This window comes from Scyliorhinus canicula, chromosome 27 (genome assembly GCF_902713615.1).
Source record: "Scyliorhinus canicula chromosome 27, sScyCan1.1, whole genome shotgun sequence".
In the NCBI taxonomy this organism is placed as follows: Eukaryota; Metazoa; Chordata; class Chondrichthyes; order Carcharhiniformes; family Scyliorhinidae; genus Scyliorhinus; species Scyliorhinus canicula.
In genome coordinates this window covers 17,874,525-17,896,803 of record NC_052172.1, presented here as the reverse complement: position 1 = coordinate 17,896,803, position 22,279 = coordinate 17,874,525, and the positions used below count along the sequence as shown (strand labels likewise).

The 22,279-nt window shown below is 51.9% G+C and overlaps 1 protein-coding gene across 1 annotated transcript in view; it reads right to left on the bottom strand.

The window, feature by feature from the left end:
* LOC119957971 (transcription factor RelB-like) overlaps nucleotides 1–22,279 on the bottom strand; it is a 45,349-nt gene that overhangs the window by 3,945 nt on the left and 19,125 nt on the right. The window contains exons 4-10 of the mRNA XM_038786214.1: nucleotides 17,887–18,038; nucleotides 16,251–16,342; nucleotides 11,133–11,258; nucleotides 8,739–8,843; nucleotides 6,156–6,371; nucleotides 1,524–1,589; nucleotides 494–553 (exon numbers count right to left, since the gene is read on the bottom strand). Coding sequence (XP_038642142.1) covers nucleotides 494–553; nucleotides 1,524–1,589; nucleotides 6,156–6,371; nucleotides 8,739–8,843; nucleotides 11,133–11,258; nucleotides 16,251–16,342; nucleotides 17,887–18,038 — 817 coding nt within the window. The remainder of the gene's footprint in view (nucleotides 1–493; nucleotides 554–1,523; nucleotides 1,590–6,155; nucleotides 6,372–8,738; nucleotides 8,844–11,132; nucleotides 11,259–16,250; nucleotides 16,343–17,886; nucleotides 18,039–22,279) is intronic.

Below are 22,279 nucleotides of genomic sequence, written 5' to 3'. Positions count from 1 at the left end.
CTGAGAAGAGAGGGCAGCTCGTCATTGGAGCAGGAGGATAAAGGCAGTGCGGAGTGGCCACTGATGCCAAGTGCGATGCCCAACCTGACATTAGCTGACCCCCTCAAATTTTATTTAAATGCAAACAGGGCAATTTAGCGTGGCCAATCCACCTACCCTGCACATCTTTGGGTTGCGGGGACGAAACCCACGCGGACACGGGGAGAATGTGCAAACTCCACACGGACAGTGACCCAGAGCCGGGATCGAACCTGGGACCTCGGCGTCGTGAGGCCGCAGTGCTAACCCACTGCGCCACCGTGCTGCCCCTAAAGCCAATCTCTTTTTTGTCATCTGACCCCCACATCGCCTTATGAGGCTCGGGCTCATGCCTGGTTTGACCGTGCTCCTGCCAAGGCACTTTGGAAGTGTTTTGGGATGTAGAAGACGCGATGAAAATACAATTTCTTTGCTGTTGAGCCGGGTATTCCGCGCCAGGCAAGTCAGAAATTACCTCGATTCTCAATTGTCTGCTTTAACCGGGTTACCGCGTGCGGTGAAGCGAAACTTGATCCTGCCAAACGAGAATAAAGATAAAACAGTGGGTTAGAGTCACAGATGTTTACGGCATGGAAACATGCCATTCGGCCCAGCTGGTCCATGCCGCCCAGTTTCTATCACTAAGCTGGTCCCACTTGCCCGCATTTGGCCCATATCCCTCTATACCCACCCTGCCCATGTAACCGCCTTAACTGCTTTTTGAAAGACAAAATCGTACCCGCCTCTACCCCTGCCTCTGGCAGCCCGTTCCAGAGACTCACCACTCTCTGTGTGAAGAGATTTCCCCTCTGGTATCTTTTGTACCTCGCCTCTCGCACCGTCCCCTAATTCTAGACTTCTCTACCTTTGGGAAAAAGATGTTGACTATCTCCCTTATCTATGCTCCTCATTATTTTACAGACCTCTATAAGATCACCCCTGAGCCTCCTACGCTCCAGGGAAATAAGTCCCAGCCTATCCGGCCTCTCCTTATAACTCAGACCATCGTTATCGTCTGCTTTTTAAAAAAACATTTTGCCGGGAAGCACGTTTATTAAACAGCAGGCTGTTTGAATCATAGAATCTACAGTGCAGAAAGAGGCCAGTCGGCCCATCGAGCGTGCACTGGCCCTTGGAAAGTGCACCCCACTTTGTGAGGCCTGTTCGAGCAGCTCCGGATTCGAGGCCCTCCGCACCGCCAGGTACCGTCGCTCGGAGCGACCACAGACTGCCTTTTTGAGGGTGCGACATGGGAGCAGAATTAGGCCACTCGGCCCATCGAGTCTGCTCCGCCATTCAATCATGGCTGATATTTTTCTCATTCCCATTCTCCTGCCTTCTCCCCATAACCCCTGATCCCCTTATTGATCAAAAACCTATCTATCTCTGATTCAAAGACACTCAAGTCAGAGCAAATCCACCAGAACCCGCCCATCGACACGACACACCCAAAGCCCACACGGGTGGGTATAAATCTCGCCCAGCAATCAGACACAGACACTCACCCATGAAGGTATTAATCGAAGGAAACTTGAACTTCCTCATGCTCTTCGACCGAATTCCATAAGCATCTGTCACAAAACACAGAAATGGTCAGCAACTGGCGGCACGCGGTGGTGTAGAACCTGTACCCTGAGTATCGCAACCTCATCCCAGAAACACCCATCCCAGAGGATTGCACCGTCCCCTTCAGCTCCAAGGCTTTATACATATACATAGAATTTACAGTGTAGAAGGAGGCCATTTGGCCCATCGAGTCTGCACCGGCTCCCGGAAAGAGCATCCTACCCAAGGTCAACACCTCCACCCTATCCCCATAACCCAGTAACCCCACCCAACACTAAGGGCAATTTTGGACACTAAGGGCAATTTAGCATGGCCAATCCAACTAACCTGCACATCTTTGGACTGTGGGAGGAAACCGGAGCGCCTGGAGGAAACCCACGCACACACGGGGAGGATGTGCAGACTCCGCACAGACAGTGACCCAAGCCGGAATCGAACCTGGGACCCTGGAGCTGTGAAGCGATTGTGCTGACCACAATGCTACCGTGCTTCCCCTGCTTGAGCACAGAGCTGGTGCAACCTGAAGTGCCCTGCCCGAGAGGCAGGTGGAAGCAAATTCAGCTTTAAAAAAAAAAAATTTTAGAGTACCCAATTAATTATTTTCCAATTAAGGGGTAATTCAGCCTGGCCAATCCACCTACTCTGCACATCTTTGGGTTGTGGGGGTGAAACCCACGCAGACACTGGGAGAATGTGCAAACTCCACACGGACAGTGACCCAGAGCCGGGATCGAACCTGGGACCTCGGTACCATGAGGCAGCAATGCTAACCACTGTGCAGCCCTGAGATTATATATCCACTTAGAAACATGAAAAAGTTCCAGTGCTGATCGGGGGGAATAATTGAATAGAGTCACCGAAAAGGCACAGAGCAGGCATAAGGGGCCTTGTGGCCTCGTTACCAGCTGGAAGGTTCCATCAGTCACGCTGGCCCAATGCGTCCAAGGACTTCCAATCCCACTTCGCCCCCACCCACCAGCAGGGCCAGCAGGGTAAGCATCACTCGAGGCTCACACCTTAGGAGTCTGGGAGTAACTCCATTTCGCCCCATTACGAGGACTTGCGGCGCAGCGGGCTAGCATCCCTGCCAGGGAGGCCGGAGCTCCGGGTTCAAGTGCCACACCGGGACTCACTGGCTGGGGGAACGCAGGAGAGTGCACAACACGGCTCAACAGATCGATAATAAACCTGCTAATCCTTCCAACGCCCCCCCCCCAATGGAGAAAAGAGCATGTGAAGATAGAAAACAAACAAATCCGTCGATATTGCTACACTACCGAGCATACTTTTAACGTGAGGTTACACACATTCATACAGGAATACGGACACCTACAGGATTAATGGATAAATAGGAGTGGGACCAAATCAATTAAGTGAGGCAAATTGTTTTTTTTCCCTCGCCCCCCACCTTGGGGAGTCAGTAACCCCCCTCGTTGCCCTGTGAAAGGCCTTGTTCTCGAACATCTGCAAACCATGCAGTGGTGGGGGGGGGGGGGATTCTAGAATATCGACTCAGTGACAGTGGTGTCTGAAGAGGAATCAGATTTTTGAAGGCGGGTTAATATTTGGCCTTTGGTCTGGGATCGGTTAATAGACAGACTTCGCTGGAGCTCCCCCCGAAAAGGCCCCCCCCCCCCTCCCAGTTCGATTGTACTAACCCTCAACCTTCCAACCCACGCCTTTTTTAAAATATCCTGCAAAATCTAATTAGTCTATTTTTGTTAAGACACAAATTTTACAGGGTTCAAACCCCGATATCAGTCTATAGAATTTACTTTCAGTGTCATTTAGTCTTTCGGACGCATATGTGTTTCGTGAACAAAATATTGTTTCTTTTAATATAAATTTAAGAGTACCCAATTAATTTTTTTCCAAATGAAGGCCCATTTTAGCGTGGCCAATCCACCAAGCCTGCGCATCTTTGGGTTGTGGGGGTGAAACCCACGCAAACACGGGGAGAATGTGCAAACTCCACACGGACAGTGACCCAGAGCCAGGATCGAACCTGGGACCTCAGCGCCGTGAGGCACCAGTGCTAACCACTGCGCCACCGTGCAGCCCGACAAAATATCGTTATTAAAAATCCCGTCACCTGGGGTAGCACGATGGCGCAGTGGTTAGCAGTGCTGCATCAAGGGCAGCACGGTGGCGCAGTGGGTTAGCCCTGCAGCCTCACGGCACCGAGGTCCCAGGTTCGATCCCGGCTCTGGGAAACTGTTCGTGTGGAGTTTGCACATTCTCCCCGTGTTTTCTTGGGTTTCACCCCCACAACCCAAAAAGATGTGCAGGTGGATTGGCCACGCTAAATTGTCTCTTAATTGGAAAAAAATTAATTGGGTACTCTAAATTTATTTTTAAAAAGCACTGCTGCCTCACGGCGCTGAGGTCCCGGGTTCGATCCTGGCCCCGGGTCACTGTCCGTGTGGAGTTTGCACTTTCTCCCCGTGTCCGTGTGGGTCTCACCCCCACAACCCAAAAAGATGTGCAGGTGGATTGGCCATGCTAAATTGCCCCGTAATTGTAAAATAAAAATTGGGTACTCTAAATTTATAAACGAAAACAAAAAAATTCTATCACCAACTTTGCAACAGGCCGACTTTCTGGTTGCCAGTCGAGGTTGTATTTCAGTTCCTTCGATCGAGATCTAGCCGGCCCATGCCCGTGTTAATTGGCCTCCTCCCATCCCCCTTCATCTCACCCTATCAGCGTATCATTCTGTCTCTCTCCCCCATGAGCTAATCTAGCTTCCTCTTGAATCCATGCTGTTCACCTCAGCCACTCCCTGTGGTAGCGAGTTCCACATTCGCAAAACTCCCCGGGATCTCTCATTGAATTTGTCAGTGACCATCTTGCGTTTGTGACCCCCCCCCCCCCCCCCCCCCCCCTCGCCCCAGCTCTGGATTGCCCGGCAAGTGGGGATGACTCTCCACTTACCCAATCAAACCCAATCAAATCCCTCAGTAACCTTAAAGAATTCTGCTCCGGTCACTCTTCCAATCTCCCTGATTTTATTCAATTAAAAAGAGCCCGCGTATCCTGCAACATCACAGCTCTGATATCCTCCTCGTCAAACTCCTTTCTTTGCATTTTCTCAAGTGCCTGTGTCGAACTTCTCATAATACTCTGATCTCATTGCCAGCATTGTGGTTGAACCAAGGTTCTGTGCGAGTTTAGCTGAACACAATACAGAACAGGGACAGGCCCTTCGGCCCGCCAAGCCTGTACCGGTCATGATACCACCCTTGGCCAAAACCCTCAGCCCTTCCTTGTGCCGTCTCCCTCTACACCCATCCTATCCATCTGTTTGTCGAGATGCCTTTTGAAGGCCGCTAATGTATCTGCTTCCACAACCTCCCCTGGCATCGCGTTCCAGGAACTCGCCACCCTCTGTGTAAAAGGAAGCCACATGTCCTTGTGAAGGCAGCTCATAACTCAGTCACTAAGTTCCGAGACGCTCAAAACGAAGGGTTCTGTTGCACTTCACGTTATTCTTGCTCCTACCAAAATAGCAGTGCCTCACCGAAGTAACAACATCCACCTCTCGCTCAACGCCACAAAAACATCATCTGCTCATCATTACATTTTTGTCTTTGGGAATTCGCGATTCACAACTTGGCTGCCATAGAATCATAGAAGCCCTACAGTGCAGAAGGAGGCCATTCGGCCCATCGAGTCTGCACCGACCCTCCGAAAGAGCACCCTAACCTAGACCCACTCCCCCACACAATCCCTGTAACCTTGCCTAACCTGCACACCTTTGGACATTGGGAGGAAACCGGAGCACCCGGGAGGAAACTCACGCAGACACGGGGAGAAGGTGCAAACTCCACACACACACACACACACACACACACACACACACACACACACAGTCACTTAATCGAACCCGTGCCCCTGGTGCTGTGAGGCAGCGGTGCTGAGCACTGTGCCACCGTGCCGCCCATCTTTCCTAGGTTTTAAAATTAGTTCCTGGGAAATGCGTCTCTGGCCGGGCCCAGCATTTATCGGCCATCGCTAATTGCCCTCGAGAAGGTGGTGGTGAGCTGCCTTCGTGAATCGCTGCAGTCAGGTAGGTACAACCACCGTGCTGTTAGGACAAGAATAGCTACTGCACTTCAAAAAAAACTTAACTACGTAAAAAAACACTGCAAGATGTCTGGTGCTCACGAAAAGGTGCTACACAAGTGCAAGTCTCGCTCAGGTCCAGGCAGCAGGCGTTCGAGGGGAGTCATCTGCCCCTCTATCCCCTGGAGGGGGAGCGCGCGATGTTCGCTGGCTCGATCGCGGCTTTGTACCCGATGGGCACCACAGGGACTGGGAGGTTTTATCAACCCCTTTAATCACATTTTCATTGAATGCTTTAAAGTTTCTGTTGCAGTTTGCTTTTTGTTTGATGCAGTATCTCTTCATGGGGCAGCACCTTTAACTTGCCCCTCAGTGATCGAGTCTAACCGGTTTGCTCAAAAAAAAAAGAGAGATTTAACGCAAGTCTCTCTTTTTTGTTTTATGAAGACACCCGAGTGTTTAGTTAAGACTTGGGGGAGTATAGTCGGGCTGTTTCAGTATGTTACCATCTAGCTTTGGGAGGTAGCGGAACTCGAAGGAGTCGCTGTATTCCTTGTCGGAGGGACGATACAATTGCAGCTTGACGATGACCTGGTCCTGGATGTCGATGTCGCAGTACGGCGGAGTTTTGAAGACTATGGCGATCTGCCGGTGAACGTCGGTTTGGGAGAAGACCCCCTTCGCTTCCCAGTTGCCCTTTGAGAAGACAACGGCGATATCCTCTGTAAGGGGGGGGGGGGGGGGGAAAGAGAGGAGAGTAAGAGAAGATTTAGTAACGTAGGATCTGGGAGAGTTCATTCAGCTCCTCGAGCCTGCCCTGCCATTCAACGAGATCATGCCTGGGATATGATCTCAATTCTACTCCCCCCCTCCCCCCCCCCCAATTGAAGGCACCACACCCGGGCGGGAGGGGGGCTGTCGGCAGGAGGAAGAGAGAATCCCAAAGGAGTGGAACTGAATCAGATCCATCACCCAACTGAATGGAAGAACAGTCTTGAGGTGCCTGTCCCGACTATTTACCATTCTCCAGCCCGGGTCTTAACTCACACCAAGCCCCCTTCCCCTGTCACCCCACTCGACGACCAGTTAAGCAACGTGTGTTGATTTTAAAATTGTCATCATTGCTTTCAACACCGCTTCCCCTTTCCCCGGTGCCCTCTCACCTTCCCTCTCTCTCTGTAATATCCCCCAGCCGGAGACCCTCTTGAGATCTCCACACGCCTCCCATTCCGGCCTCTTCCACATCCCCAATTTTAATTGTTCCACCATTGGGCGCCGTACCTTTGGGTCCCAAGCTCTGGAATTTCCTCCCTACACCTCTCCATTTCTCTCTCCTCCTTTTAGATGCTCCTTAAATCATACCTCTTTGACCAAGCTTCAGGTTACCTGTCCCAATGTCTCGGTGTCATATTTTGTTGTCTAACTCTCCTGCGAAGCATTTTGGTATGTTTTAAGAACGTAACTAGGAGCAGTCGGCCATTCAGCCCCTTGATCCCATTCCGCCATTCAATACGATCATGGCTGATCTTCTCCCGGCCTCAACTCCACCATCCTGCCCCTTCTCCATAACCCTTCAACCCATTACCAATTAAAAATCTGTCCATCTCCTCCTTAAATTTACTCACTATCCCAGCATCCCCCGCACTCTGGGGTAGTGAATTCTACAGATTCACCACCCTTTGGGAGAAGTAATTTCTCATCATCTCTGTTTTTTTTTATAATCCACCTACCCTGCACATCTTTGGGTTGTGGGGGTGAAACCCACGTAAACACGGGGAGAATGTGCAAACTCCACACCGACAGTGACCCAGAGCCGGGATCGAACCTGGGACCTCGGCGCCGTGAGGCAGCAGGGCTAACCCACTGCGCCACCGTGCTGCCCTCTCATCTCGGTTTTAAATCTGCTACCTCTTATCCTAAAACTATGCCCTCTCGTTCTAGAATGCCCCACAAGAGGAAGCATCCGCTCCACGTCTACTTTATCCATACCTTTTATCATCTTGTACACCTCAATTAGATCTCCCTTCATCCCTCTAAACTCTAGAGAGTATCGGCCTAAACTGCTCCATCTCTCCTCACACGACAAACCCCTCATCTCTGGATCAACCTCCTCTGAACTGCCTCCCATTCAACCAGTAAAGTCGCCACAGTCCCAGATGACCATAGCCTGCTTTCCCCTTTGAGGGGGGAAAGGGTTGACTGGTGGTGGTTTAACCCAAGGGTCACCACATCTCAGACGAGGGGCCTTCATGGATAACCTCAGCCTGTACGAGAATTGAACCCGCACTGTGGGCCTCACTCGGCTGCCTTCTCGAATAAGGGGACCACAACTGTGCACAACACTCCAGGTGTGGTCTCACCAATGCCTTGTACAGCCGCAGCAACACCTCTCTACTTTAATACTCTATTCTTTCAGCCATAAATGGCAAAAGTTTATTTCTTTAAAGGCAGTATCCAAGTTGTTATATCTGAAACTTTACCTGCAGATATTATTGATGCGCAATCAATAAGCACAGAAACGAAGGAGTAGTCCGAATCGAAGGCTGCTGGGAAACACGGGTTCTTATACTCTGCCTCATGGGCAGAGCTACCTTCATCTCGACCAATGGGGCAAGCAACACTTGGGCCAATGGGCAGCGAGCCTTCTCCACCAATAGCAGCTCACACTCCCAGGTACCGTAGTACCTCTAGTCATACTACCACAATTATACAGCCACAGAGTCAGATATAACATCTTGGATACTGTTTATGCCTTTCACAGTAATAAACTTTTATGGCTAAAGGAAACAGAATTCTAAATAAGAATGCTTCCTGCTCCCTAGCTATAACCTGGCATTGTCAAGCACTTCAAATATTCTCAGAAGCACGAAACTTGATGCGACTGTCGCCGTCCTACCATGCCACAACATTAGTTGAAATACAATGATATTGGAAGGAGAATCGCAAAAAGCAAAATTCTGCCAAGTGCTGGAAATCGAAAGCAAAAGGTGGGTTCGCCCAGCAGGTCAGGCAGCATCTGCGGAGCGAGGCAAGCGGAGTTAACGTTTAAGGTCGATGACCTCGATGAACTGCAATGCAAACATAAATACCTTTCTGCACCTTGTCACACAGGAGAAACAGCTCCTCCCCTCCCGTGCAGGTCCCATTGTCTTTGTTCAGGCGACAGATTCTAAGCTCCGAAGTATTCGTTGCCTCTAGAATTGAAAGGAGGAGCCATGAGAGCAGGGACACGACCGGAGCGTCCACATATCCAATCCTCTCGCACATCGCCGCTACGCCATTGGCGGCTGTGACTTCGGCTGCCTGGACCCCAAAGCTCTGGAATTTTATTTTTTCTATAATAATTTTTATGAGTGTCACAAGTAGGCTGACATTAAGACTGCAATGACGCTACTGTGAAGAGCCCCTAGTCGCCACATTCCGGCTACACAGAGGGAGAATTCAGAATGTCCAATTCACCTAACAAGCACGTCTTTCAGGACTTGTGGGAGGAAACCCACGCAGACACGGGGAGAACGTGCAGACTCCGCACAGACAGTGACCCAAACTGGGAATCGAACCTGGGGCCCTGGAGCTGAGAAGCCACAGTGCTAACCACTGTGCTGCCCATTTCCTCCCCAAACCTCTCTGCCTCCTCTTCTCCTTTAAAACCCGCTACTTTGTACAAGCTTTGGTCGCCTGATCTGTTATCACCTGCGTGACCCGGTGTCAAATTTTGTTTCGTAATACACTGCCTTGGCACGTATAGCTATGTTAAAGGAGCTGGACAAATGGATGCGGTTGCCTGGGGATGTGTTTGAGTAAACTCCATAATCCCCTGTCGTTTCCCAGGTAAGGATCACAATGCGGCTCACTTACACTTGCTAGAAACTGCCTCCATTCATCCTGTGCAGGCAAAAGCAGTGTGTCTGGGCACTGTGCCTTTTTTGAATTAAACACAAACACAGGGGACCGAAACTCTGGTGCATTCGCCATAGCAACACCTCCACCAATCAGAATCAACTTGGCAACCAATCAGCACCCTTTTCTCCTCATGCAGTACAAATCGTTGCTCCCCTTTGAAATTTGGCATTCTTGTGTTCGTCCTGATGAGTGCAAGCTGAAAAGCTTCCGCAACTGGTCTCTTTTTTCAACGCTATTCAATATTCCACAAACTAAAATACAAATAGAAAACAAGACAGGGACGGGGGAGGGGGGGGGGGGCGCAACGTGGGAAGGAGTGGGTGAAGACTGTGACAAATAGAGTGATAGACGGAGGAGGGGGGCGGGGAGAGAATTGGGACGGGGAGGAGAGGGCGGCTGGAGATTTGGTTAGGGAATGAGGAAGGGCTGCTGGAGGTTTGGGATAGGGAGGAGGGGGGGCTGAAGGTTTGGGATAGGGAGGAGGGTGCCAATTTGGGACGGGGAGAGGGAGGGGGTCTGGAGATTTGGGACGGGGCGGAGGAGGGGGGAGATGAAGTTTGGGATAGGGAGGAGGGTGCTGATTTGAGACAGGGAGGGGGGGCTGGAGATTTGGGTCAGGGCGGAGGAGGAGGGGCTGGAGATCTGGGACAGGGCGGAGGAGGGGGGGCTGGAGATCTGGGACAGGGCGGAGGAGGGGGGGCTGGAGATCTGGGACAGGGCGGAGGAGGGGGGGCTGGAGATTTGGGACAGGGCGGAGGGGGGTGGGCTGAATGTTTGGGTTAAGGAGGAGGAGCTTGTCTATTTCAGACAGGGAGGAGGGGGGGGGCTGGAGATATGGGACGGGGGGGGGGTTGGTGTTTTGGGACAGGGAGGAGGAGGGGGTCTGGAGATCTGGGACAGGGCGGAGGAGGGGGGGCTAGAGATCTGGGACAGGGAGGAGTGGGGGGCTGAACGTTTGGGTTAAGGAGGAGGGGCTTGCCTATTTCAGGAAGGGGGGGGCTGGAGATTTGGGACGGGGGGGTTGGTGTTTTGGGACAGGGAGGAGGGGGGGGCTGGAGATTTGGGACAGGGCGGAGGGGGGTGGGCTGAACGTTTGGGTTTAAGGAGGAGGACTGTGCCGATTTCAGACAGGGAGGAAGGGGGGGCTGGAGATTTGGGACGGGGGGGTTGGTGTTTTGGGACAGGGAGGAGGGGGTCTGGAGATCTGGGACAGGGCGGAGGAGGGGGGGCTGGAGATCTGGGACAGGGAGGAGTGGGGGGCTGAACGTTTGGGTTAAGGAGGAGGAGCTTGCCTATTTCAGACAGAGAGGAAGGGGGGGCTGGAGATTTGGGACGGGGGGGGTTGGTGTTTTGGGACAGGGAGGAGGGGGGGCTGGAGATCTGGGACAGGGCGGAGGAGGGGGGGGCTGGAGATCTGGGACAGGGAGGAGGGGGGGCTGGAGATCTGGGACAGGGAGGAGGGGGGGCTGAACATTTGGGTTAAGGAGGAGGAGCTTGCCGATTTCAGACAGGGCGGGTGAGGCAGCTGAACAACAGGTGTGGGGAGTAACAACAAATGAATCCCATTCAGTTTTCCATACTTTTGTCATAGATAGGCTCCGATAGGATGGGAGGGAGAGCCAAGGATGATTCTTGGATAAAGGCTTGGAAACAGAGTCGAACCACGTTCATATCAACGTCTTCCGCACATCTCGCAGAGTCGCCAACTACGAAAGAAGTAAAGATTCGTCAAATGTTTATCCACAACTCAGAATCCCCCCCCGCCACTGCCCCATCCTGAGCTCAACAATGAGGTCTCCCAACTCCACCTGGCAAGACAGGGCACCGACCAAACCCACCGCCCGAGTCAGTCTCCACAGGAGCTCGGTAATCAGCGAGGGGCGCCCCCTCCCTCGGCAGGAGCAAAGGAATTGTGGTCCGGTAACAAAAACTCCCATCCTTGTTTTCACATCTCCCCGGGGCCTCTGCCCTCCTCCCCATCTCTGTAACCTCCGTCAGTCCCCACAACGCTCCGAGGTCACGGTCAGATTCCACTCGTGAAGCTGAACCACAGACTGGTTAGCGAACCCAGAGAACCTTACGGTGCTAGAGGCAGCCATTCGCCCCATCGATTCTGCATCCGACCCTCTGAAACAGCACCTCACTCCACCCCCTCACCCGTCCACAGTTAATCCTCACATAGAACATAGAACAGTACAGCACAGAACAGGCCCTTCGGCCCTCGATGTTGTGCCGAGGAATGATCACCCTACTTAAACCCACGTAACCCGTATACCCGTAACCCAACAACTCCCCCCCTTAACCTTACACTACGGGCAATTTAGCATGGCCAATCCACCTAACCCGCACATCTTTGGACTGTGGGAGGAAACCGGAGCACCCGGAGGAAACCCATGCACACACGGGGAGGACGTGCAGACTCCACACAGACAGTGACCCAGCCGGGAATCGAACCTGGGACCCTGGAGCTGTGAAGCATTGATGCTAACCACCATGCTACCGTGAGGCCCCATCTATAGATACCAGGGGGCAATTTAGCGTGGTCAATAACCCTGGCTTAGAATCATAGAATCTACATTCGGCCCATCGAGTCTGCACCAGCCCTTGGAAAGAGCACCCTACCCAAGCCCATACCTCAACCCCATCCCGGCAACCCAGTAACCCCACCTAACCATTTTGGACTAACGGGCAATTTAGCATGGCCAATCCACCTAACCTGCATATCTTTGGACTGTGGGAGGAAACCGGAGCACCCGGAGGAAACCCACGCAGACACGGGGAGAACGTGCAGACTCCACACAGACAGTGACCCAAGATGGGAATCGAACCAGAGACCCTGGAGCTGTGAAGCAACTGTGCTAACCACCGCTCCCCCCACCTCAGGATATTCTACGAAAGGCGCTACATAAATGCAAGTTGTCAATGTCCTGCTACTCACTGCTTTTTCTTGGATGCATCAGTGTGGGATACAGGGACGCCACGCCGGGTCCCTCGCTCACTGACCTTTTTATACCCAGGCAGCATGGTGCACAGCATCTAGCACCCGTCCCTGCCTCACCCCACTCACTCGGCCCTCCCCCAGTGGTCTGTCGCCTCAGACATGGAGGGGAAGGCAGCCAGTTTTGTTGTATTTGTAGGTTTTAAATATTAAAATGCTGGGTCAAAATCTCGAAGCTCCCCGCCTCCCAGCGCGGTGGGTGTACCTACAGGGCCCCAGCAGTTCCAGGCTCAACACCACCTTCTCAAGGGAAATTGGGAATGGTTCAGGAAGGCTGGCCTAGCCAGCGACACCTACAACCCGGTGAGGCTAATAATAAAAATAAACATCTCCCGGAGGGTGGCGGGAATCTGGAACTTGCTGCCTGAAAGGGTGGGACAGGCAGCCACCCTCTGCTTTAAGAAGCATTCAGATGAGCATTTGAAACACCGCAGCGCACAAGGCTAGCGACCAAAGCTGAGCAGAGCCAAAGAAACTCAAACTGTAACTCGAGAAGGTTTAGTTGGACAAAATCCTTACCGGGGGATGGGGGTGGGTGTTGGCCACGCTACCCCTTAATTGGAATTTTTAAAATTGCTTTCAGATTGAGGTAATAAGGAGCGATATTTTTTTTAAATTGAGATGGAGGTGATGTGTTGCTCCTGCGTGATGTGGGAGCTGGTGGACCCCCCCCCATTGTGGTTCCCAGTGAGCACGCCTGTAGTAAGCGTTGGTTGCTCAAGGAACTCCGGCTCCAGCTGGATTCTGAGCTTCCGACGCTGCGACACATCAGGGAGGAGGAGGGGTCCCTGGACACTGTGTTCCAGGAGGCAGTCACACCCCTTAGATGAACTACCTTGAATTCGGCCTGTGGGCAGGGACAGGATGGAGTGACTGCGAGTGAGGCAGGTAGAAGGATCCAGGAGGTATGGTCGCAGGAGCCTCAGCCCTTGTCCCTGTCCGACAGGTTTGAGATTCTTGCTCCCTGTGTGGACGGGAACGGGGACTGCAGGGAGGATGAGCAAACTGACCACAGCACCGTGGTACAGGGAGCCGTTCAAGTGGGGGTAGAGAAAAGAAATGTAATCGTAATTGGGGGTAGTATAGTTGGGGGGCATTGACGCTGTTCTGTGACCAGGATCGAGAATCCCGAAGATTGCGTTGCCTACCTGGTGCTTGGGTTCGGGATATCTCATCTGGGCTGCAGAGGAACATGGAAGAGTAAAGATCCAGGTGTCGTGGTCCACATAGGTACCAACAACATAGGAGGTACCAACAACATAGGTAGAACAAGGACAGAGATTCTGCTAAGGGAGTATGAACAGCTAAGGGCCAAATCAAAAAGCAGAACGAAAAAGGTAATAATCTCTGGATTACTACCTGAGCCACAAGCTCATTGGCACAGGGTCAATAAGATTAAGGAGGTAGACAGATTGTTCATTGGTAATGGGTTAAAGGGTGATGGAGAACGGGCAGGACGATGGAGTTGAGCGAGAGGAGATCGGCCATAATCACACTGAGGGTGGAGCAGGATTGAGAGGCTAAATTGCCGACTCCTGCTCAGAGTTAATGTGTTCTCTGGAAGAACTATTCTGTCTGATTCCACCTTCCAGCTCTTGGTCTGTAGCCCTGTCGGTAACAGCACCTCCAGCGCAAATCAATAAGGGGATTTCTTGATTAATATGACGGTCGGGGTTAGAGGGAGAAGGTAGGAGAATGGGGATGAAGAACAGATCAGCCATGAATGGCATAGCATACTCGATCGGATGAATGGCCTAATTCTGCTCCTGTGTCTTATGAAGTGCTGGAAAATGGGACTCGAATGGATTGATGCTTGATGGCCGGCGAAGGGCCGTGGGGCCTCTTTTACTGCTGTAAACTCTGACTCTATGACGTTAAGCAACACTTGGTGGAGGGGTCAGGTTCCCCAAGAGCTGGGGATTTCCCTCCTGCCTGCTGTGTGTGTGTGTGTGTGTGTGAGTGCTCTCCTGTGATGCAACTTCTGCTACTGGCAGGGCAGAGAGAGAATTTGCTGCACTACTGACTCATCTGTGGACACCGGCAGCTAGGCAGCCGGGGCTTAACATGCAACACGTTCGTTCGAGAGCTTTCTCGTTTTGAGAGCTCACCAAAACCTAGTTTGGAACTCGGCAGAGCTGTCTGCTGGTTGCAAGAGTCATCAAGTCAGCTATCTGGCCTCTTGGGGGACATCTATGCAGGCAATACCGAACAACACTCCCATGGGGCCACGTAACCCGTCCAGCTGCCAGGGCAGGTTGGGGGGGGGATTTGGTATAGTGGCTCATCCTGACGTCGCAGCGCTCTCCCTCGAGTACCGGCAATGACGGCCTACACCCTGTCCGCGAGTCTTTGGAGCAGGACTCGAACCGGTGTCCTTGGGACTCCAGAAGCGAGCGCCTTTCCCCACTGAGCCACGGAGGGATTCCCTCCCAGACATGGTGGTGGTGGGGGGGTTGGTAGGCTGAGCGGTGTGTGCAAGTAGGCTAGTGCTAACCCAGCAACATTCCTCAGCCGACTGACTACCAGGCAGGCTGCTAAAGGTGGCCCCCAATGCAGGGGCAGAAAGGGGGTGTGGAAGGGAGAAGGAGGGGGGGGGGGGGGGGTCAGGGGTCCTTCTAAACTTCGCTACCTCACGAGCCGAGTGAGGCATCCTCGCCAGTGATAGAGCGGCAGCAATTTGGATCATTTATCTTGCATCTTGGCTGAATTTCTCTCAACCCAGCCAGGCTACTCTAACAGGAGGGGACAGCAGCAGCCAAGTGCAATGTGTGCGAAGAGCAGAGTTTCCGGTTGTGCTGGCTCTGCTCTGTAACTTGGTTCCTGGGGTTATGGCTTGGAGCCAGAGCCTATGGGAGAGTCTCTTGTGGTCTCATAGCCGTTAAATTTAACTCTCTATCTTTGTCACATAGCAACAATAACCGTTGGAAACTAATAGAGGGCTCAACCACCTGGCTCCAAGTTGCAAGGGCATTTGTATCGCTTGTTGAAGTTAAACGAGGTTTAACTGTACACAGGGACCCTGGTAATTACTGGCAAATCCCAGAGAGCCTGGATCTTCGCCGTTGCGTGGTTTCACACGCACGTCCTTCTCGTGCAGATGCGCAGAATTCTCAATCGGCACCCCCATCCATCTTCGTCGACATTCACTCCCTCCACCACCGACGCACCGCAGCAATTCGCCGAGGATCCTTCAACAGCAACCCCCCCACCCCCAAGCCCTCGACCTCCAACACCTAGGAGGACAAGGTGTAGCGGGATGCCTGGGAAGACCACACACTTGCAATTTGCCCTCGAAGCCACTCGCCATCCTGACCTGGACGTATATCGGCTGTTCCTTCACTGTCGCATTCATTCCATTCAGCCCATCCAGTCAGCACCGGCCCTCTGAAAGAGCACCCTACCTAGGCCCACTCCCCCGCCCTATCCATGTATCCCCCACCTAACCTTTGGACACTAAGGGGCAATTGATCACGGCTAATCCACCTAACCTGCACATCTTTGGACTGTGGGAGGAAACTGGAGCACTGGAAACCCACGCACACACGGGGAGGACGTGCAGACTCCGCACTGACAGTGACCCAAGCCGGGAATTGAACCTGGGATCCTGGCGCTGTGAAGCCACAGTGCTAACCACTGTGCTACAGAAGTAAATTCACCGAAACCTGCGGTTTACCAATGAATCTCACGAATATCGGCTTACCGTTAAAAGGATCGATCCCAAGTTTCAGTCGGTGATCCAGCGCTTTCCCAATCTCTTTCTTCTTCATGCACTGAATGCCTAGATTAGCAAAACTGAGAGAGAGAGAGAGAAAAACAGCAAGGATCATGAATCATGCGAGGTCCATGAACAATGACCATAACTGCAGGTACATTCAAACGGCCAGGGGCCCAGTGGTTGAAGGACTGGACCAACAACCCAAGAGGCCATAAGTTCAATGAATCACGGGGGGGCGGGGGCACAGAAAACATCCAGCAGGGAAAAATGAATCAATCCGAAAATGTGACACCAAGATCCTTTGTAGACGGGAAACGGCGACTTTTGTCTGGTTTCGCCGACACGCGACTCCAACCCCGCACTCCACGGATGACTCAAGATGAGAGCTTGCTCGTTTAACAATAAGAAGGGGCCCAGTCACAAGTACAAACCAGGGTTGGTGCTGCAACAAGTTATTTCCGTAATAATCGCGAATGACACTCACATACCAGAGTCCCTACAGTGCAGAAGGAGGCCATTTGGCCCGTCAAGACTACGCTGACCCTCCGAAAGAGCACCCCCACCTAGAGCCCCCCCCCCCCGACCTAATCCCAATTCACCTGTACACCTTTGGACATTAAGGGGCAATTTATCACGGCCAATCCACCTAACCTGCACATCTTTGGGCTGTGGGAGGAAACCGGAGCACCCGGAGGAAACCCACCCAGACACGGGGAGAAAATGCAAACTCCGCACAGTCACCCAAGGCCGGGTTGGAATCCGGGTCCCTGGCGCCCCGGGGCAGCGGTGCTAACCACAGTGCAACTAGGGATGCCCTCCAGGGTCAAATATCCCACCCATATTAACCTTGATTCATCCATATAGGGTCATTACTGGGCAAGTTGGGCAGCGCAGTAGATAGCACTGGGACTGCGGCACTGAGGACCTGGGTTCGAATCCCGGCCCTGGATCACTGTCCTCCCACAAGTCCCGAAAGACGTGCTTGTTAGGTGAATTGGACATTCTGAGTTCGCCCTCTGTGTACCCGAACAGGCGCCGGAATGTGGCGACCAGGGGATTTTCACAGTAACTTCATTGCAGTGTTAATGTCAGCCTACTTTTGACAATAAAGGTTATTATAAAGATAAAGGTGGAATAGAGTAGACCTATAATTAGTCAGAAGAGTAAGAGGGGTGAGGAGGGAGAGAGAGAGACACACAGAGAGGGTGCGGAGGGAGAGAGCCAGAGAGAAAGGGGGACGGAGGGAGAGAAAGAAGAGATAGAGAGGGGGTGGAGGGAGGAAGAGAGAGTGAGAGAGAGAGACAGAGAAAAGGGGGGGGCGTAGGGAGAGATAGAGAAGGGGAGGAGGGAGAGAAAGAGAGAGAGCGGATGGAGAGAGAGAGAGAGATATGGAGGGGGGTGCAGAGGGAGGGAAGGCAGGTGGAGGGAGAGAGAGAGAGACCAGGAGGAGTGAATCGCAGGAGAAAAGGCCAGGGTTTTTTTTTTGATCCTTGTAATATCACATTGAACTCTTCAGCAATAAAGAACCTGTTGTTTGGAGTTATTCTCTCTGTGGAAGGACAGTGAAGCCTTTCACAATGAAACAACAAACACTCTTTACTACAGGAACTCAATCCCTTACCTCGCTTTCATGTTGCACTTGGGACTAACGGTTACTTCACAGATGCCATTTTGGCAGTCTTTACCCACAAGGCTGTGCGGGTGCGGCTTGTACGGTTCATCTTTGGTTACCAAGGACACGATCACCTTCACCTCGCCTTGCCAGTTCTGGATCTGGACACAGGAGAACAAGGCACCAATTCAGCAACTATCAACATCCCGGGGGTTACCATTGACCAGATACTGAACAGGGCCAGCAAATATTGTGACTACCGGAGCAGGTCAGAGGCTGGGAATCCTGCAAGTAACTCCCCTCCTGACTCCCCAAAGCCTGTCCACCATCTACAAGGCACAAGTCAGGATTGGAATGGAATACTCTCCACTTGCCTGGATGGGTGCAGCTCCAACAACACTCGAGGCTCGACACTATCCAGGACAAAGCAGCCCCACTTGATTGGCACCCCGTCCACCATCTTCAACATTCAAACCCTCCAAGATCTACAAGATGCACTGCAGCAACTCACCGAGGCTCCTTCGACAGCACCTTCCAAACCCACGACCACTACCTCTAAAGGACAACGGGCCGCAGACACATGGGGAACCCCACCACCTGGAGGTTCCCCTCCAAGTCACTCACCATCCCGAATTGGAAATATATCGGCCGTTCCTTCACTGTCGCTGGGTCAAAATCCTGGAACTACCTCCCTAACAGCACTGAGGGTGCACCTACTTCACATGGACTGCAGCGGTTCAAGGTAGCGGCTCAGCACCACCTTCTCGAGGGGCACTTGGAAATGGGAAACAAACGCCGACCTCACCAGTGCTGCCCACACCCCATGAATAATTTTTAAAAAAAACATGGCTATGACATTTGGTCGCACCGATTGGAGGAAGAGATTCTAAAATGCATTTACATAGCGCCTTTAGCGCAATGAAACATCCCACGGTGCAGAACACAAAATTAGACTTTTAAACCACAGGAGGAGATATCTGGACGGTTGAGTGAAAGCTTGATCGGGTCGTTGTAAGGAGCGTCTTAAAAAGGAGGAAGGAGATGTGGAGATGGGTTAGTTAGGAAGGGAATTCCCAAGCTTGGGACCCAGGCAGTCGCCGTTGGTGACGCGATTAAAAATCAGGAATGCTCAAGAGGGGCAGCATGGTGGCGCAGTGGGTTAGCCCTGCTGCCTCACGGCGCCGAGGTACCAGGTTCGATCCCGGCTCTGGGTCACCGTCCGTGTGGAGTTTGCACATTCTCCCCGTGTCTGCGTGGGTTTCGCCCCCGCTACCCAAAGAGGTGCAGGCTAGGTGGATTGGCCACGTTAAATTGCCCCGTAATTGGAAAGAAATAATTGGGCACTCTAAATTTTAAAAAATCAGGAATTCTGAAGCGGTCAGAATTGGAGGAGCGCAGAGGTCTTAGGGGATTGTAGAACTGATAATGAATAGATAGGGAAGAGCGAGGCTGGGAATGGATTCGTAAATGATAACCTCATTTGACTTATATTCTCCTGCCCATCACCAACAGCCATCTTAAAAATGATGAACGGGTTTGATCGGGTAGGTGTGGAGAAGACGTTTTCACGTGGGCAGGGACCATAGATAAAAGACCGGCACTCTTGAATCCAGTAGGAAATTCAGGAGAAACGTCTTTACCCAGAGGATGGTTAGGTGTGGGTTCAAGTCCCCTCTCCCCAGATCAGACCATTAAATCTAGGCCTCACTCTTATTGTTAAAACTGTTAAAATTCGGGCAGCACAGTGGCAAGCACTGCTGCCTCACGGCGCCGAGGTCCCAGGTTCGATCCCGGCCTTGGGTCGCTGTCCGTGTGGAGTTTGCACATTCTCCCCATGTCTGCGTGGGTTTCGCCCCCACAACCCAAAGATGTGCAGGATAGGTGGATCGGCCAGGCTAAATTGCCCCTCATTTGGAAAAAATGAATTGGGTCCTCTAAATTTATAAAAAACAAAACTGTTAAAATTACAAATGCCTTAATAAAATACTTTTTTAAAATCTGGGCCTCCGTGCCAGGGCCCTGCACTGTCAGAGGTGCCATCTTTCAGACGAGGCCTTCAACTGAGGACTTGGGTAGAGGTCAAGGATCCTCTATTTCGAAGAACAGGAGAATTCTCCCTCCTGGGGAGTATTTACCCCTCAACCAACGTGACTAAAAATAAAAATTGTCTGATCATCATTTAATTGCTGTTGGCGGGAGCTTGCTGAGTGCAAATTGGCTTCCGCGTTTCCCCAATTACAGCAGTGACTACATTTCAGAAAGTACGGCCTTGGCTGTAAAATACTTTGGAAATCCTGAGCTGGTGATCAGAGCTCTAGAAAAGCGAATCTTTCTTTCATTCTCTCAGTTCATCCCAGCCAATAACGGCTATAAGCCGCCACAGACCAAAGGGTAATTCAAGATGCATTTAACAAATAAACTATGGGCAGGTATAATGGAATCCCCCACAAAATCTCCCTCCTCGGGCCCCACCCTGTGACCCTGGGAATTCACCTAGTACTGTGCTTCAAACTCCCGGCGAAAATTCCCCCGAATATTCCACTATGATAAAAAGCCAAACAAATACAGCAAAACCATTGGAGAAGCTATCATTTCGAAAATCGGTGTAGTGGTGGCACGGAACGTGGAGTGATTTACCTAGCCTGTCTCCAGCAAACACCTATTGATATGTTTTTAAAACTAAATTTAGAGTACCCAATTCATTTTTTCCAATTAAGGGGCAATTTAGCGTGGCCAATCCCCCTACCCTGCACATCTTTGGGTTGTGGGGGCGAAACCCACGCAAACACGGGGAGAATGTGCAAACTCCACACGGACAGTGACCCAGAGCCGGGATCGAACCTGGGACCTCGGCGCCGTGAGGCTGCAGTGCTAACCCACTGCGCCACCATGCTGCCTATTGATACGTTTTTAAACTTGCTGCCTGTAATGACGAGAGTTAACAGAGGGCAGCTCAACACTCTTCCATTTAAAGTTTGGTCTTTATTGTAATCAGACGTAAAATGGCTTAACTCTTATCTAACCCCGGTCTATGCCATTCCTGGGAGGTGTTTGATGAGGACAGTGTAGAGGGAGCTTTACTCTGTATCTAACCCCTTGCTGTACCTGCCCTGGGAGTGATTGATGGGGACAGTGTAGAGGGAGCTTTACTCTGTATCTAACCCTGTGCTGTACCTGTCCTGGGAGTGTTTGATGGGGACAGTGTAGAGGGAGCTTTACTCTGTATCTAACCCCGTGCTGTACCTGTCCTGGGAGTGTTTGATGGGGACAGTGTAGAGGGAGCTTTACTCTGTATCTAACCCCGTGCTGTCCCTGTCCTGGGAGAGTTTGATGGGGACAGTGTAGAGGGAGCTTTACTCTGTATCTAACCCCGTGCTGTACCTGTCCTGGGAATATTTGGTGGGGACAGTGTAGAGGGAGCTTTACTCTGTATCTAACCCCCGTGCTGTCCCTGTCCTGGGAGTGTTTGATGGGGTAGTGCAAGGTTAACAAATGATAATCTTCCTGTTGGGGAGAGTTTAACAATCAAAGGATAATTAGCAAAAAATATATAAACAAAGACTAGTTAGGATGATCAGGGAAGCGTTGCCTGGAAAGATGATGAAATTAGATTCCATGGTAATTGTCAAAATGGAATTGAATAAATACTTGGAACAGGAAATACGTTTGGGGCAATGGAGAATGAGGAGTGGAGCTAATTGGATAGCTTTCAAAGGGCTGGTGTCGGCACCAGGTGGCAAATGCCTCCCCTTATGTTCCTGACAAGTCTGTGAAACGAGGCCAAAACGATCCAATTTTGAGGGAATTGCGTCGGACGGTGAGGTATAAACACAATCTCGCTTGACGGCTGGCTGAACCAGTTAGACTGGATTACACAGAATTCACACAAATAGGCCATTCAGCCCTAATGGCCCGTGCTGGCCTTCGCGTTCCATATGAGCCTACTCCCACTCCGTCTCTCCGTGCCAAACACACCCTTCTCCCCCCCCCCCCCCCCCCCCCCGGCTCCCTCACACATGTATCTAGTTTCCCCTTTAATGCATCTCAATGTTCACAGGGAGCGGCTTCCACATTCCCGCCCCTCGCTGGGTAAAAAAAGAGGTCGCTCCTGAGCTCCCTGTGCATTTATCGGTGACCGTCTAACGCCGGCGGTCCCTAGTTTTAGGGCAGAATGTTTAGGCCGTACCCGCTGGCAGAAATCTTCTGATCCTGCCGATGGTCCCCCCCGCCCCCCCACCCATCAGGCAACACGTTCCCTGGTGGCGGAGGGTGCGGTAAATGCAAAACCCTGTAGACATCTGCTGATTGGCCGACAGTCAAACATCATCCAATTGGGTAATGAGTCTTGTTGCTTTCCGATTGGCGTAGGAAGGCCGGACGTCACCAGGACGGACGTGAAGGC